This window comes from Perna viridis, chromosome 1 (assembly GCF_037379345.1).
Source record: "Perna viridis isolate PV_CMFRI_1.1 ecotype Kerala chromosome 1, ASM3737934v1, whole genome shotgun sequence".
Lineage (NCBI taxonomy): Eukaryota > Metazoa > Mollusca > Bivalvia > Mytilida > Mytilidae > Perna > Perna viridis.
The window spans coordinates 2,512,104-2,526,803 of record NC_142445.1 but is presented as its reverse complement, the minus strand read 5'-3'; the positions used below and the strand labels follow the sequence as shown (position 1 = coordinate 2,526,803).

Sequence of the window (14,700 nt, the reverse complement as noted above, 5' to 3'; positions counted from 1 at the left end):
GTTTTGAAAGAGATTTGGTGGTACATTTTGCAGATCCAGCTATGAAACGTTGTTTGTTTGGATTCTTTTGAAGTTTAGGAATCCAGTACATAGACGGTAAATCACAATCATCGTCCTTGGTAGAGAGACCAAAAGAGGATAGTACAGATTATGGTTTTCCACAATCTCTTCTTTTAGGAGAGGGGTAGCAGTGTAAAAGAATGTAATTCAGGGACACACATGGAAAACAGACATACACAGCAAAGAACACAAAGTTACTAAAATCATACATACAAAGTAGCAAAAGCAAATGAGCAAATTGGACTCCATTTAAAACTGGGAGCATGGACCAGGTGCATCGGTAGGGTAAGCGTCCTCTGTTTTTCTAGAAATACCCGCCGAGTTGCTCATAAAAAGTCAAGTCCGGGGTAGACAAACGAGGAAAGGAAAACTATGAGGTATAAGGTTAATACACAAGTATTTATAATTTTAGAAATAGCTAGAATTTTTACTTTAGTTAGGCCGATATATTCATTGCAATCAATTATTTTCTCTTAACTCATACATCATCTGGTTACAAAACCTATTAGAAATCGAAAATCAATATGAAGTTTATTTTTTTTGTGAGTTTGTTAGTTTGGTTTCTTTCGGATGCAGTCGGTATTGAACTCGCTTTTGACATCATTTAAAAACTGATACACTTTACCATGGAATCCATTAGGGTTAAAACCGTGTATTGCATTGCCGAAAATACGGCTTTTATTGACCAGTATAACTCGTTTAAGCTGACGATTTATTTTTACTACGAGTATAATCGTTTAATGGTAGCGCAGTCTCAATACGATGTAAATCTTAATTACAGTGGTTTTTATCAGTTTAACCTTTCAATGAAAACTTTGATATATACATATATCATATATTTCGATTAAAATATACTTTTTTGTATATTCATTAGAATTGCTTGTTTAAACCCTATATCGTTTACCCTATATCGCATGCCCTATATCTCACACCTTAACGACCATAATGAACATGACATGTTAAAATCAGTATCACATGTGGTATCAACCCTCGACGTATATCACCACGCGGGTCGGTGGCCCTTGGGGTGATATAGGAATACCGAGTTGATATCGCATGTGATACAGATTTTGACATGTATGCCTTTGGGTTTGCTACTTCATCTCATTACTTTGACAATGATTGGTCCGTAATATTGATTCTAGACAAATAATAGCATATCAACCAAAACAAATGTAAGCACCTGCAGCTGCTATTCGTTTACATCAAAATGTTGAATGTTGAATTAAAAGTTTGAAAAAAAGTAGAATGTATAACTGCCTACATGTCTATAAAACCAACTTGAGAATCTAAAATCTATTATAACTTAATTTTTGACATCCTTAATTCCATACATTAAAGATAAATTGAAATGTTCGACCAAGTATAAAACACTTTATGCATTGCAATTTTTTATTTACAACACTACAATAACTTATTCTACATTAATGGCATTGATTTTGAGGTAATTGTATGTCTACATTGGTGTATAAACTGGTAAGAGCAAAATACGTCATTATTACACTTTTGAAACTTTGAACATATGTCAAATTGCGTCAGATAAGGTGCTCTTTTTTATGCTTAGACTAGACACTTATCTATATTTCAATATTTCATAAGACTTATTGGAGATAATAGATGATTTAATGGTCGTAAATGAAAACAATCTCTTTGCATTTCTCAAAAATCAAACTTTTATGCAAAACCAGAACATATCACTCTTACATGATTCATAAAATCTATTTAAGGCGTTAATTACATCCATTATTATTTATTATCATTTACTTTTTAAAACAGTTCACATTTTTGTGTTGCAAAGACGAAAACAGAAAAAGAATTATTTCTCTTCTTTTTTGTATTTTGTGAAAAAAAGTGAAAAAGTATATTACAATATTTATATATTACGTCTATCTATAGAATTTTAGATTTTATATTGAACAAACAATAACATTCTAAGAACTGAAAAAAGCAAAAATTGTATTCACTGAACCTCACAGATGTATTTATTGACATTCGTACAAACTGTGTTTTCCCAGTCATATTGATAAGTCATTCCCATTATTGCACAATCCACTTGGTACTGGTAAGTTGGTTTTTCTGGAGCCCATAAGGAAGGATTCACATTACTTCCATCTGAATATCTCCACGCACCGTACCCAAAATGTTTACCGTCAACCCAGTATCCAGAAAAACCTATATTAAAAACAAAAAATAATAATTGTAAGGAAAAATAGCCAGGCATAGCATACGAAAAAGCCTTCACTGAACATGTTGAGGAGATGGTGCTATTTAATTATGAACTTGTGTCTCGACCTTCTCTCAACAATAAATGATGTGGAAAATATAAGCAGGGATGTTTTATTTGTTATTCGTTAATATAAATAAGACAGTGAGGATTTCCCATTACGACAAAAGGAATAATGATATTAACCATTTTTTATACGTGTTTAAATGAAAGCTTTAACATATTAAAGCACTTCACATTTTTTACACCAATTAAGCTGACTCTACGAGGAAAAAGTAAAACAATAAAAAGAAAAGAAACCTGGCAGAACAATATCTTTCCACGTAACACTATAGTTTTGAATTTTGTTAAAAAGAAAAAAAAACTGATATCGACAGAACAATTTCTTTCCACGTAACACTATGGTTTTGAACTTCGTATAATACCGACTACTTATGAATGTGCTTTTATTGGTGTAATTGGCGTTAACAGCGTAGAGTACATGCACAACATGATAAAAAATAAAATTAAAAAACAAAACGAAATACGGTAAAGTCTTACAACAATGGCTTTGTGTCTTGTTAATCAGGAAATATTTAATATGCCTTGGGAAAAACATAACAATTGAAAAAAAAACTGCATTGTTTGGTTTTTCAAAGTGACTTTACCTGGTTATGAGACACAATGTACAATATTGGTGGAAGATGTGTCGTTCTCTTAATATATCACATCGTTTCCTTTCAGTAGATTTTGGGTTGCTTATTTACTATGGTTTCTTTGTGCATGTTATTGTGTATCTTATGTGCTTAGTAGTGTGTGTCTGTTTTCCCCGTCTAAGCTTTATCCTTTAAACATACATGTATTCTTTCGAATTCCACTTGAATCTTGGTTCCCTTGATTTCTCGCTCAATATACCATGTCGTTACCTTGACATTATATGTCCAGTTTTCATGGAGTTGAGGTTGCTCATTTACCTTTGTTTTGTTTTTGTTTTTGTTTTGTTATTTTGTTTTTGTATGTGTTATTTTCACTATTTTATATCTTTGGGTGTATGGCAATGTTCACTGCTTAGCCGTCATCCTTGGATTATGTTCTTTCGATTACTTTTCCTGTCATGTCCTTCTCATTCACGGCAACATGTTTTACAATTATCAAAATTATTATTATTATACTTACTTTCCTACAGCACGCTACTTTTACAATAGTTTCGATATTCTGATTCTTAATTTGTATTACTTTTTTTCAAATACAATGCTTTCAGAAAAACAAATGGCAATCAAAGCTTGGACGTTTGGTAATTGCCAAAACAATTTCTGGTTCTTTTTGTCACAACAATTTCTATAAGAGACTCATTACTTTACTACGTGAATAGAGGGCTCATGTTTTCCGATACAATCAGTCATGAAAAAACAATATGTTTAAGCCTCATTCCAGGCTCTGTTTTCTCTTTATCCTTGCTTTTAATGTAATTTAGATTTATCGTATGGTTCGTGGTGTTATCGCTCCACTTAGTGTAGTAAACAGGTAAACGGATCTTTTGTTTTATATTTACATGTTTATGACAGTACATGATATGTGTCGTGATAATGAATATTTCCTGCGGTATTGTTACATTTTGAAATTGGTTTGATTGTGCATTAGAGTTACGGTGATTTTATTTTTGTTACAGTAGATCTGGTATTTTCTGTAATTATTAAAAGCAAGAAGTTTCTCTTTGTTTTCCATAATAAATTTTGTTCCTTTTTATCACACAACTACACGATTTTTTTTTAAATAGCTATGTTGTGTATTATAACAGAGTAATCAAGAGAACCAAGGTTATAGCGGTAATCAAAAGAATGTAATCCAGGGACAAAGACCAGACATGGAAAACAGACATACACAACAAAGAACTTAAAGTAACTAAAATCATACATACAAAGTAACAAAAGTAAATGAGTAACTCGGATTCTACTAAAAACTGGGAGCATGGACCAGGTGCACCGGTAGGGTAAGCGTCCTCTGCTTTTCTAGAAACACCCGCCGAGTTGCTCATAAAAAGTAAAGTCCGGGGTAGACAAACGAGGGAAGGATATATTTGCAATATTTATTATTACTATTTTTAGTATTTATATGTACCCGGAAATAGGTTTTGACCAAATTATAACACAGTAGTAATTTACCTCTTGCAGAAGACACAATAACATTCTTCAGAAACTCGTGTTGTTCCTTGGTTTTTGTTATAACAAGTCGATGTCCCAAATTTTGACATTTTTGTATAGCTTGTTGTTGATCAACAGAAGCCACCTGGGTATCGTACAACTTGAAGCAGAATTTCAGATGTTTTACCCAGACGTAATTTGCTGCAATGCATTTGGATGCCAGGACATCTGGAAGAACTTTGAATATAAGAAAAAAACTTTAAAAAATTATGCAGTGATATAATCAATATATAAATTAGTTATTGATCCACCTGTACTGTCTATTTTGCACGGGAAGACATTTAATTTCTGTTAATATGATACCACAGTGTTGATTAATCAGGAAGTGTTAGTAGGATTTTTATACCGTTAATGTCTTTGTCAAACTTTCAAACTACTCTGAAAGCGTTGGAATAGTCAAATTGAATGTCAATTACTGCTGTTTTGACTTAGTTCTTTACATGCTAAGAAAAATCAGATTTTGCAGACTTATTCTATACATACACAGAATCGATGTTTTAATACTATACTAAATACTATACCAAGCATATTTTTTATCTTATTGTACTGGCCGTTTTGTGTAATACCATTTTTTAAAAATTAACCTCTAATTGTCTCTTTTTATCCTTTGTTGCAGATGTCCTTGAACGAGAAACAGTTGTGTCCAAAGTAACACCACCAAAACCCCGAGTGCTTCTCCTGTTTTTCGTTATGTGTTATCGTATTTTTCTTAAGGATACTTCGCAGTTATGTTGTGTCGTTTGTAACATTTTTTTTCGTTTTGTTTTTGTCCAAGTGGTCAGTGTTGTTGTCATCAAATTTCCCTACATCAGATGTTTCGTTTTCACATATGACCCAATATATAAATCTTGAATTTCGATAGGTGTCCTTTAACATGTATAAAAAACCGATATGATAACATTGATAAATTTACCTTTATTGAAATAAAGGGCACCTGCTTGTGATACCATATTAGCCGTCACATTTGTATACAAGGTATGCATCAGATAACATTCGGAATCTAATTTGCTCCAGAAGAATGCAGCACATTGGTCATCTAAATGGCAATGTTGACAGCATGATATGTCTGTACACCTCGATATGGTAAGCAATGCATCGGTGGTTTGGACGTATCCTTTTAAAGAAGGATTAGGAGCACGACACAAATATTTTTTAGAAGCTTCTCCATCTGCAGTTAATTAAAGGTAACCTTATATAGTATGCTGTAAAATTCTATGATATACTTATGCCTGTCTGTAAAAAAAACAGTGGTCCAACTAAAGATTATCTAGTTATATGCCAATATAAGACTTGTCATGTAATTTTTATTTTATTTATATACAGCTTTCCATCTGTTATGACAATTAAAAAAAATATATGAAGAAATTATACATCAAACCATTTTCCATTACTTCATAAGGTCAGTACATGAGAGCTGTCTGTACAATAACATCCTGCCAAGTGACGTAATCACGCATGAATTATCAGTGGAGATGTTAGAAAACTTCCTGACACATCATGTTAAAGTTTTAATTACTTTTTTTAATGTAGATTACGGATAACAAATAGCAAAACATTAAATTGACATTTTCACTGCTTTTAATTTAACATATTTTCAGGTATAGGAAGTATAAATATATGGTTTGTGAGTGCCTTTACTTGTCATTAATGTAAGCCAGCGTTTCAATGGACGACTATACAATGAAAAAAATAAAATAAATGTCTAGATACTTCATTGTTGTTTGAATTTGTATGTTTAACCTTGTATGTTTGTTTATGCTTTCCTTCGTTTTCATAGTTTTACAATAAGTATATCCACTCCTTTCTGCAGTATCTATATCGTCATTTTAGTTTGTGTTTCTGTATATTTTGGCCGATATCTATGACAAGGATTGGCCATTGATATGTACTCTTTTGTAACTCTAAGTTGTCTGTAGTAAATACACATCTTTAAATAACTCTGTCAAAACTAATTTATTATTCTATCGAGAATTACTTACTTTTCCTTGTGTAATATTTTTTTTTCTCGATTCGTACGAAAAATTTATATACCAATCCGAAAATATAAGGCACATACCATTTTCATCTCGATGGGATATCTGGGATTATTTTTTTTTTTTCAAAAATTCCAAATTTTAGCCAATTTTTTGCCATGGGCAGAATCAATATTATCATTCAATATTTCCCCCATTACTAACAATATAGATTTTCTAATAAAATGTTTGAACACCAGCTACTGCTAAAAAAAATAATTAATTTTTGGTTTTGTGCGAAGGAGTAATCAAGGGAACCAAGGTTATAGCGGTAATCAAAAGAATGTAATCCAGGGACAAAGACCCGACATCGAAAACAGACATACACAACAAAGAACCTAAAGTAACTAAAATCATACATACAAAGTAAAAAAAGCAATGAGCAACTCGGAGTCCACTAAAAACTGGGAGCATTGACCCGCCGAGTTGCTCATAAAAGGTCAAGGTGCAGAAGGATACACCATAACGATCCACAAGTTCATGCTTACGACCATAAAACTTCTGTAGTGATGACTTCAATCTTGTAGCAACAAAACCCTGTTCCAGAAGCCTATTTGGTGGAGTTCTAGCGCGATGCACAAAGTCTGCGTAGTTTCGGCAAGCTCTGGCATAACGTATGAGTTGTGATATGAACACTCCATACGCAGGTGCTGAAGGGATGTTGCCACAGATGAAAGGAAAGTTCACAATTCTGAATGAAAAGTCATCACGCTTGTCGTTTGGTCAATAGTTTTCCTTTACCATCGATTTCTAAGTGTAGGTCAAGATATGAGGCTGACTTCATAGTGTCTGTAGTATCCTTTATCTCAAGTTCTTTTGGGTAGATGCGATGTATCAAATCCCCGAAATTAGTTTAAAGATAATACAAAAACAATATCTAACTCAACATGAAATCCCAGCCCCCACCCCCTTTTCAGTATAAAAAAGTTCGATACCTAATCTTTGTTAACTCAAGGACTTAAATGGCTTCATATATTATCTATTAAATCAATTGCTGAAAAAGAAAGAAAGTCTGAGAAAAAAACAAAACGGGAGTGACATCAGGTGCTCTGGAAGGCAAGCATGTACTGCTTAGCCAGTGGCACTCTCCGTATTGCAAGCGAGTATAATCCGGTAATTATTTAGCAACAGTAATGCAACTTCGCGACTCGTGTCAAACACTATTATTGATATGAAGGCGTAATCACTCATTTTTAACTAAGCTTCATATTGTAAGCGTAGTAGATAACTTGGAGATAGTGGGCAAATATCCGGAATTGATAAAATTAGATTATTGTAACCAAACAATCACCTTAGAACATACGCCATTATCAATTATTTATTCTGAAATATAAGAATTTAATCTTGAATTTTATATCATAAAGCAATTAATCATGCAATAAAAATTAAGATAGGGCCAGAATTTTACTTGAAGATGTCCATGAAGGAAGTCAGTGTTAGTGATTTCTATATTTGATAACGTCGATGGTTACCTTACAGTATTATATATGTGTTAATATACTTTACTTTTTTTTGCAGTTTAAATTCATATTTGTTTAAATTCATATTTATTTTCGTACAGCTTTTGGCCAAATACCACTGGTCTTGAGTATTATCAATTTGAAAACACCAATTTAAAACACTTAATCTATAAAATCAGAATAGTAAGTAATTTTTTATAAAGCCCCAAGGATTAAAATACCTCTGAAACTTGTTATAAACTGTGACAAGTCCAGTTAAAGAGTATATTGTATGCAATGAAATAGAATTGATAAGAAGCTCTCATAAAATAAATTCGTTTGATAAAATGCTTGCAATTTTTTTTATCCGACATCCAGATTTTATTGAAAATATCTTGTTTCTGACAACTTCCATCAATATATCTTCTCAACTGCTGAAAATTTAGTGCTGCTTGTTTGTATTGCAAATCGCCGGAAACAATAACCAAGAACAGAGGCGGGAGATTAAGCGTGTTATAAAGCATGTAATGGTAACTCACCATTTCTATCGCAAATGCCTGTACTAAGTCAGGACTATTCCGGCTGTTTCCAACTTTCCGGTTATTGCCTTGATATTGTAATTTGTTATATCATATAGACTTTCCTTTTTGATTATCCCTTTTTGGTTAATGCCTGGAGTTTGCCTGTCAGTTTGGCAATTTAGTTCTTGCCTTTTATTTATACAGAAAAAATTGCCAAGACATGGGTTTTCCTAGATTTCACATGAAGCGCCTAAATGTGCTATTTGTACACGGACAACGATATATAATATAAAGCGTAATAATTCGTTTTTAATATCATACAAAATATATTTCTTCTTGAATTTATGTTTAATGTATGGCATGAAAGAAACCAAGATTCTAGAGGAAATCAAATGAACGCAATCCAGGACAAGACTAGACAGGGAAAACAGAACACACAACAAAGAATATGAAATAACCAAAATAATACGTACAAAGAAACAAAGGTAAATGAATTACTCGGACTCCACTAAAAACTGGGAGCATGGACTAAGTGCACCAGTACAGCAAGCGTCCTGTTTTAAGTTGTAATGTTTTTCAATCTATGGCTTTAAAACTTTTTGTTCAAACGATTTTACTTATATACTCAAACTATAGCTGAAAATCACAAGAAAATCAAAACAAAAAAATCATACTCGTATCAAGGTAATGCTATTCTTTAAGTACGTTAATTAACACGATAACAAAATTGAATTACTAATTAAATGTTAAATGAGTAACAAAACAAATAATATTGATAAATGAAAGATATTAACAAAATTACTTAACTAATAAAATCAGTAATGAAATGGAATAGTCTAAAAAGAAAGTCCATATAAAAAATGGCAATATCAGGGTAAAAACCGGAAAGTTGGAAAAAGATAGTTATGATACATATTTACGTTATAGGAAGTTGTGAAGCAGGAAGTTTGAAATAAAAGACAGTACAAATCTTATTTATATAAAACTGTATGTACACTGTGTAAAATAATGTTGTTTTTATTAAATAACAACTGAGATAAGAAACAAAACACATTCGATTCGAAAGAACATAATCAAACATTCAGCATATAACAAAGTCATAAATATGGAAAATGTTATTCTATGTTTTAATTTTTTAACTTCAATTTTGATTTTGTAAAAAACAAATGTTAAAACTTACCCGTTGTTGATAGGATTAACTGTAACACAAAGGTTAACATGAACGCCATGCCGGTACTATCATAATGACTTCAATTTAAATGTCATTCCTAATTTATTTTGCAGAACATCCTGCACTCCGTTGCAATTTATAATCAAGGCGTCGGCAAATCAGGAATAAGTAACACGTACTATTAAACATTGTATTGATTTTATTTCAATTAAATTCTTTTCATTTCCCTCTAAGATTTGTTTCCAATGAAGGAAATGACAAGAAATTTATATGAGTGCTTTTACTGTCGGTTTTAATAGCAATGAATAGAACAAGAATAGGTACTGTAGGAAACGTTGTATAACATTTCATAATATCTTTTAACTTACCATTACATAAGTTTGATACTTTACTTTTGTAATTTGTTCATATCACCGTGCAAGTATATTACAACACGCAAATTGTTATCCTAGTCTCTGTGTTGCCTATGTCACGAAAATATAAAATAAATGTCTTGTTTGTGTTTATATACGTTCATCGTATTTATTATTTGTATTTTTCATTCATATTTATCGTTCATTCATTCGTCATTTGCATATTCCTTGACGAATGACTGATGACGTATCGAGCACACCTTGCATGAACTAAGTTGGTCCAATCCTAACTAAACCTGTCTTCAAATTCATTTCATTACAAAGCGTTGACTTGAGCAGTGGCTGACATCACCTCTATTGTATTTTTGCAGAATAAAATATGGCATTCTGAATTCGAAATATTATTTAGCCACAAGGTAATGACAAAAATACCAGCGACAAATTTGGACTCTCCAGCGAGATGCCAGCTATAAATTCTGCTTGATTTACTGGTTAATTTCATCATTTTCTTGTTTTATTTCGTCGTTCAACTTAGTTTGGCCCAACGACTGAATGTTTAATTTCCATCGTAGTTTGGCCCATCGACTAACAACGACATGTATTAAATTTGGCCCAACGACTGAATATATTTAGGCTAAAAACCACTAATTCCACTTCCCATAGGCTTCTATGCTAATTTCACAATATTCAATGGTTTCTCTGGACTTTACCTTAACTTTAACCTGCAGAGGACTATATATCAGCATGATTCTACATATGTCAGCTCACAATCCTCAGAATGGCATGTGGGGTTAGCAGACTTGCAGTGCAGTACTGGTCACCGGAAGTGAAGGGTCTATAAATAGCATGGGAAATCCCAGTGTTTTCACAAGATAGGGGTATATTTAAAAATCATTATGGAGATTAGGCTTCACATCACAAGAAGCAAAATGCACCTATAAAATGTACAGAAATGTTTTTCCTTTCAGAAACTGTTTCAATTTTTTAAATAAGATGAGAACTTTTTTCACAGCACTATGAGGAACAGGGGTAATTTCTGCGTAGGACTATTTTTCCGTATGTTCCAAATGCTCATTGGTTGAATTGGTGGTCTGTAACCTAAACAGTCACTTTTTGTCTTAGAAAAAATAAATAACTATACAGGTATCTTCCTACACACATACTGAATGCATTTGCAAAGTTTCAGTGAAATGTGACAAGCAATTTTTTAAATATTTGATTTTTAAATATAGGGTAACCAAGTTGTGCGAGCAAAAAAGTGACAATATTCTACCATACTTAAATGCATTAAATATTTGCAAAGAACTTTTTCTGCTTTTTCAAATAAAAAATATCAATCACAACTTGTTTTTTAACAATATTAATGAAGAAATGGTTTTAAAAGTAATCATTTTCTGAGAAATTGGTCTATTTTTAAAAATTTATTTCTGACATGCCTCCCCCTTTTTCTTGATCACATTTCAAAAATCCTAAATCTTTAAATTTTCACAAAAGGTGATATATTTGGCTTTAAATTTGTAAATACAGTGTTTTCACATTAAAACATGACCAGTAAAGGGCACCTAAAGCAAAAAAAGTGCTCAATAATGGATTTTCCATGTTGCCATCGGGGAATGCTTATATGGCCTTAACCGTAGTAATGAAAGTGAGTTTTTCCTCATTTCTAACCTAATTTTTGCTCAAATCTACACAAAACTTGATTTCAAGTGCTTATTACCACCATATTTAGGTAAATATAGCCCTCAAAGTTTAATATTTGATATTTTTACTAAATTTTCTACACTTTTTACAAGATAGGACATAAAAATCAGCCAAAAAGACCAATTTTCCATAATTTGGACCTATAACTTAAAAAAATGCATATTTTGAAGGATTTTTGTGGTGTATTCCTCTCATGGCAAAGTTAACAAGATCTTCAAGTAGTTTAAAGCTATTTCAAGAAACTTTTCATTTTGCCATGGCTTCAGCTTAAACAGTCACTTTTTGTCTTAGAAAAAATAAATAACTATACAGGTATCTTCCTACACACATATTGAATGCATTTGCAAAGTTTCAGTGAAATGTGACAAGCACTTTTTTAAATATTTGATTTTTAAATATAGGGTAACCAAGTTGTGCGAGCAAAAAAGTGACAATATTCTACCATACTTAAATGCATTAAATATTGCAAAGAACTTTTTCTGTTTTTTCAAATAAAAAATATCAATCACAACTTGTTTTTTAACAATATTAATGAAGAAATGGTTTTAAAAGTAATCATTTTCTGAGAAATTGGTCTATTTTTAAAAATTTATTTCTGACATGCCTCCCCCTTTTTCTTGATCACATTTCAAAAATCCTAAATCTTTAAATTTTCACAAAAGGTGATATATTTGGCTTTAAATTTGTAAATACAGTGTTTTCACATTAAAACATGACCAGTAAAGGGCACCTAAAGCAAAAAAAGTGCTCAATAATGGATTTTCCATGTTGCCATCGGGGAATGCTTATATGGCCTTAACCGTAGTAATGAAAGTGAGTTTTTCCTCATTTCTAACCTAATTTTTGCTCAAATCTACACAAAACTTGATTTCAAGTGCTTATTACCACCATATTTAGGTAAATATAGCCCTCAAAGTTTAATATTTGATATTTTTACTAAATTTTCTACACTTTTTACAAGATAGGACATAAAAATCAGCCAAAAAGACCAATTTTCCATAATTTGGACCTATAACTTAAAAAATGCATATTTTGAAGGATTTTTGTGGTGTATTCCTCTCATGGCAAGTTAACAAGATCTTCAAGTAGTTTAAAGCTATTTCAAGAAACTTTTCATTTTGCCATGGCTTCAGCTTAAGGCTAAAAACCACTAATTCCACTTCCCATAGGCTTCTATGCTAATTTCACAATATTCAATGGCTTCTCTGGACTTTACCTTAACTTTAACCTGCAGAGGACTATATATCAGCATGATTCTACATATGTCAGCTCACAATCCTCAGAATGGCATGTGGGGTTAGCAGACTTGCAGTGCAGTACTGGTCACCGGAAGTGAAGGGTCTATAAATAGCATGGGAAATCCCAGTGTTTTCACAAGATAGGGGTATATTTAAAAATCATTATGGAGATTAGGCTTCACATCACAAGAAGCAAAATGCACCTATAAAATGTACAGAAATGTTTTTCCTTTCAGAAACTGTTTCAATTTTTAAATAAGATGAGAACTTTTTTCACAGCACTATGAGGAACAGGGGTAATTTCTGCGTAGGACTATTTTTCCGTATGTTCCAAATGCTCATTGGTTGAATTGGTGGTCTGTAACCTAAACAATTTTCGTCGTAGTTTGGCACAACGACTTCTATACATTCAACGACAGTTTGTAGTCAACGACAAATTTATTTCAATAGATGGTAATGCGAATTACTGAAATAGTAATTCAGTGACAATGAAATTGAAATCGGCGTCATGAAGTGGTGGAAACATTGTCACGTACATGTATTTATCACACGAGTTTCGTAACACAAATGGTGTGTTCGATAGCGAGTGATTATACTTACGGGGGCTAGCCAATTTAATATATTATATATGAACTTTGAGTACTCAGCGCTGTAAACAGTATGTCTAGTCATCGTAGTATATTTTTTTAAACCGTAAAGAATCAAACCTGCGTAGAACAGTATACAACGCCCTGGAAAAATAATGTACAATAAAATTAAATCATTTTGAATAGTAAAGAAATTGTTTATTTTATGAAATTTTATATATTATAGACAGTTACATTAGTAATTTATTGTTGAAACTGATTTTTTTTATTCATAGTTGATTGATTTTCTTTTGATTATGATTACCTGTATGTGTTTATAACAATGAATGAATGAATGAATAAATAATTTATTAAAGTTCAATCTGAATTTTTCATGTTCAAATACATAGATTACAGATATATTTTCAGCCAGCCAGATAGGCTTACGAAGCACTGTCATATGTACACATTAAGTTAAGTAGAAAATGAGGGTTCTATAAATTTAACGTCATTTGTTATAGGTGAAATAAGTTTGAATAAGCAAGTCTTTATATAACACCACGTCGTATATCTAAACAGTCTATGATATAGTTTGCAACAATTTTGGAATTATTCGTCAGCAGTTCTTTTAGCGCATCTAAAGGAGCGTCAAAATTTATGGAAGATAGTTGTTGTATAAGTTCATTTCGCCTAATTGCGTAACCAGAGCACAAAAGTAGGAAGTGGTTTTCGTCTTCAATGAGGTTAGAGTTACACACTTTGCAGAATCTACGGTCTAACGGAATATTGCGATAGCGGCCTTGTTCCACTTCTAATGGTAGTGTCCCGCATCGTATTCTGGCAATAACTGATCACTGTTTCCTCGATAAACAGTTTTTCACATACGCTTCAGTACTAAAATCGGTCTTAAATAGCTTATATGTTCTAAGTTTTGGCATGTCTTGAACTTTTGTATTCCACTCGATTTTGAAATTGTCTATAAGTGTAGTCTTTACTGAGTCATTAATGTACTTTGTCGATATCAAGTCTTGATTGTCTGTATGATTAAGTAAATTTGCCAGACCACTATTGTTCAAAATTGTTTTAACACTATTAAACCATGTATTTTTATATCGTGCCGAAATCTCAACATCCCAACTAAACACTTATCGACAAATTCTGGATTCCGGTAAGTTCATAAGTCTACACCACAATCTAATTGCGTTACACTGATTGTTTATATGTACTGGAGTCCA

General features: G+C 32.1%; 1 protein-coding gene across 1 annotated transcript; it reads right to left on the bottom strand.

Moving 5' to 3' along the window:
* Positions 1-1,496: 1,496 nt before the first annotated feature.
* Positions 1,497-9,750, bottom strand: LOC148626842 (uncharacterized). The gene is made up of 4 exons (XM_088564633.1): positions 9,617-9,750; positions 5,378-5,632; positions 4,426-4,641; positions 1,497-2,232 (listed from the first exon to the last, which is right to left on the bottom strand). Exons 1-4 carry the CDS (start codon positions 9,663-9,665, stop codon positions 2,021-2,023), a joined length of 732 nt encoding a protein of 243 aa, XP_088420759.1. The 5' UTR covers positions 9,666-9,750; the 3' UTR covers positions 1,497-2,020.
* Positions 9,751-14,700: the final 4,950 nt, after the last annotated feature.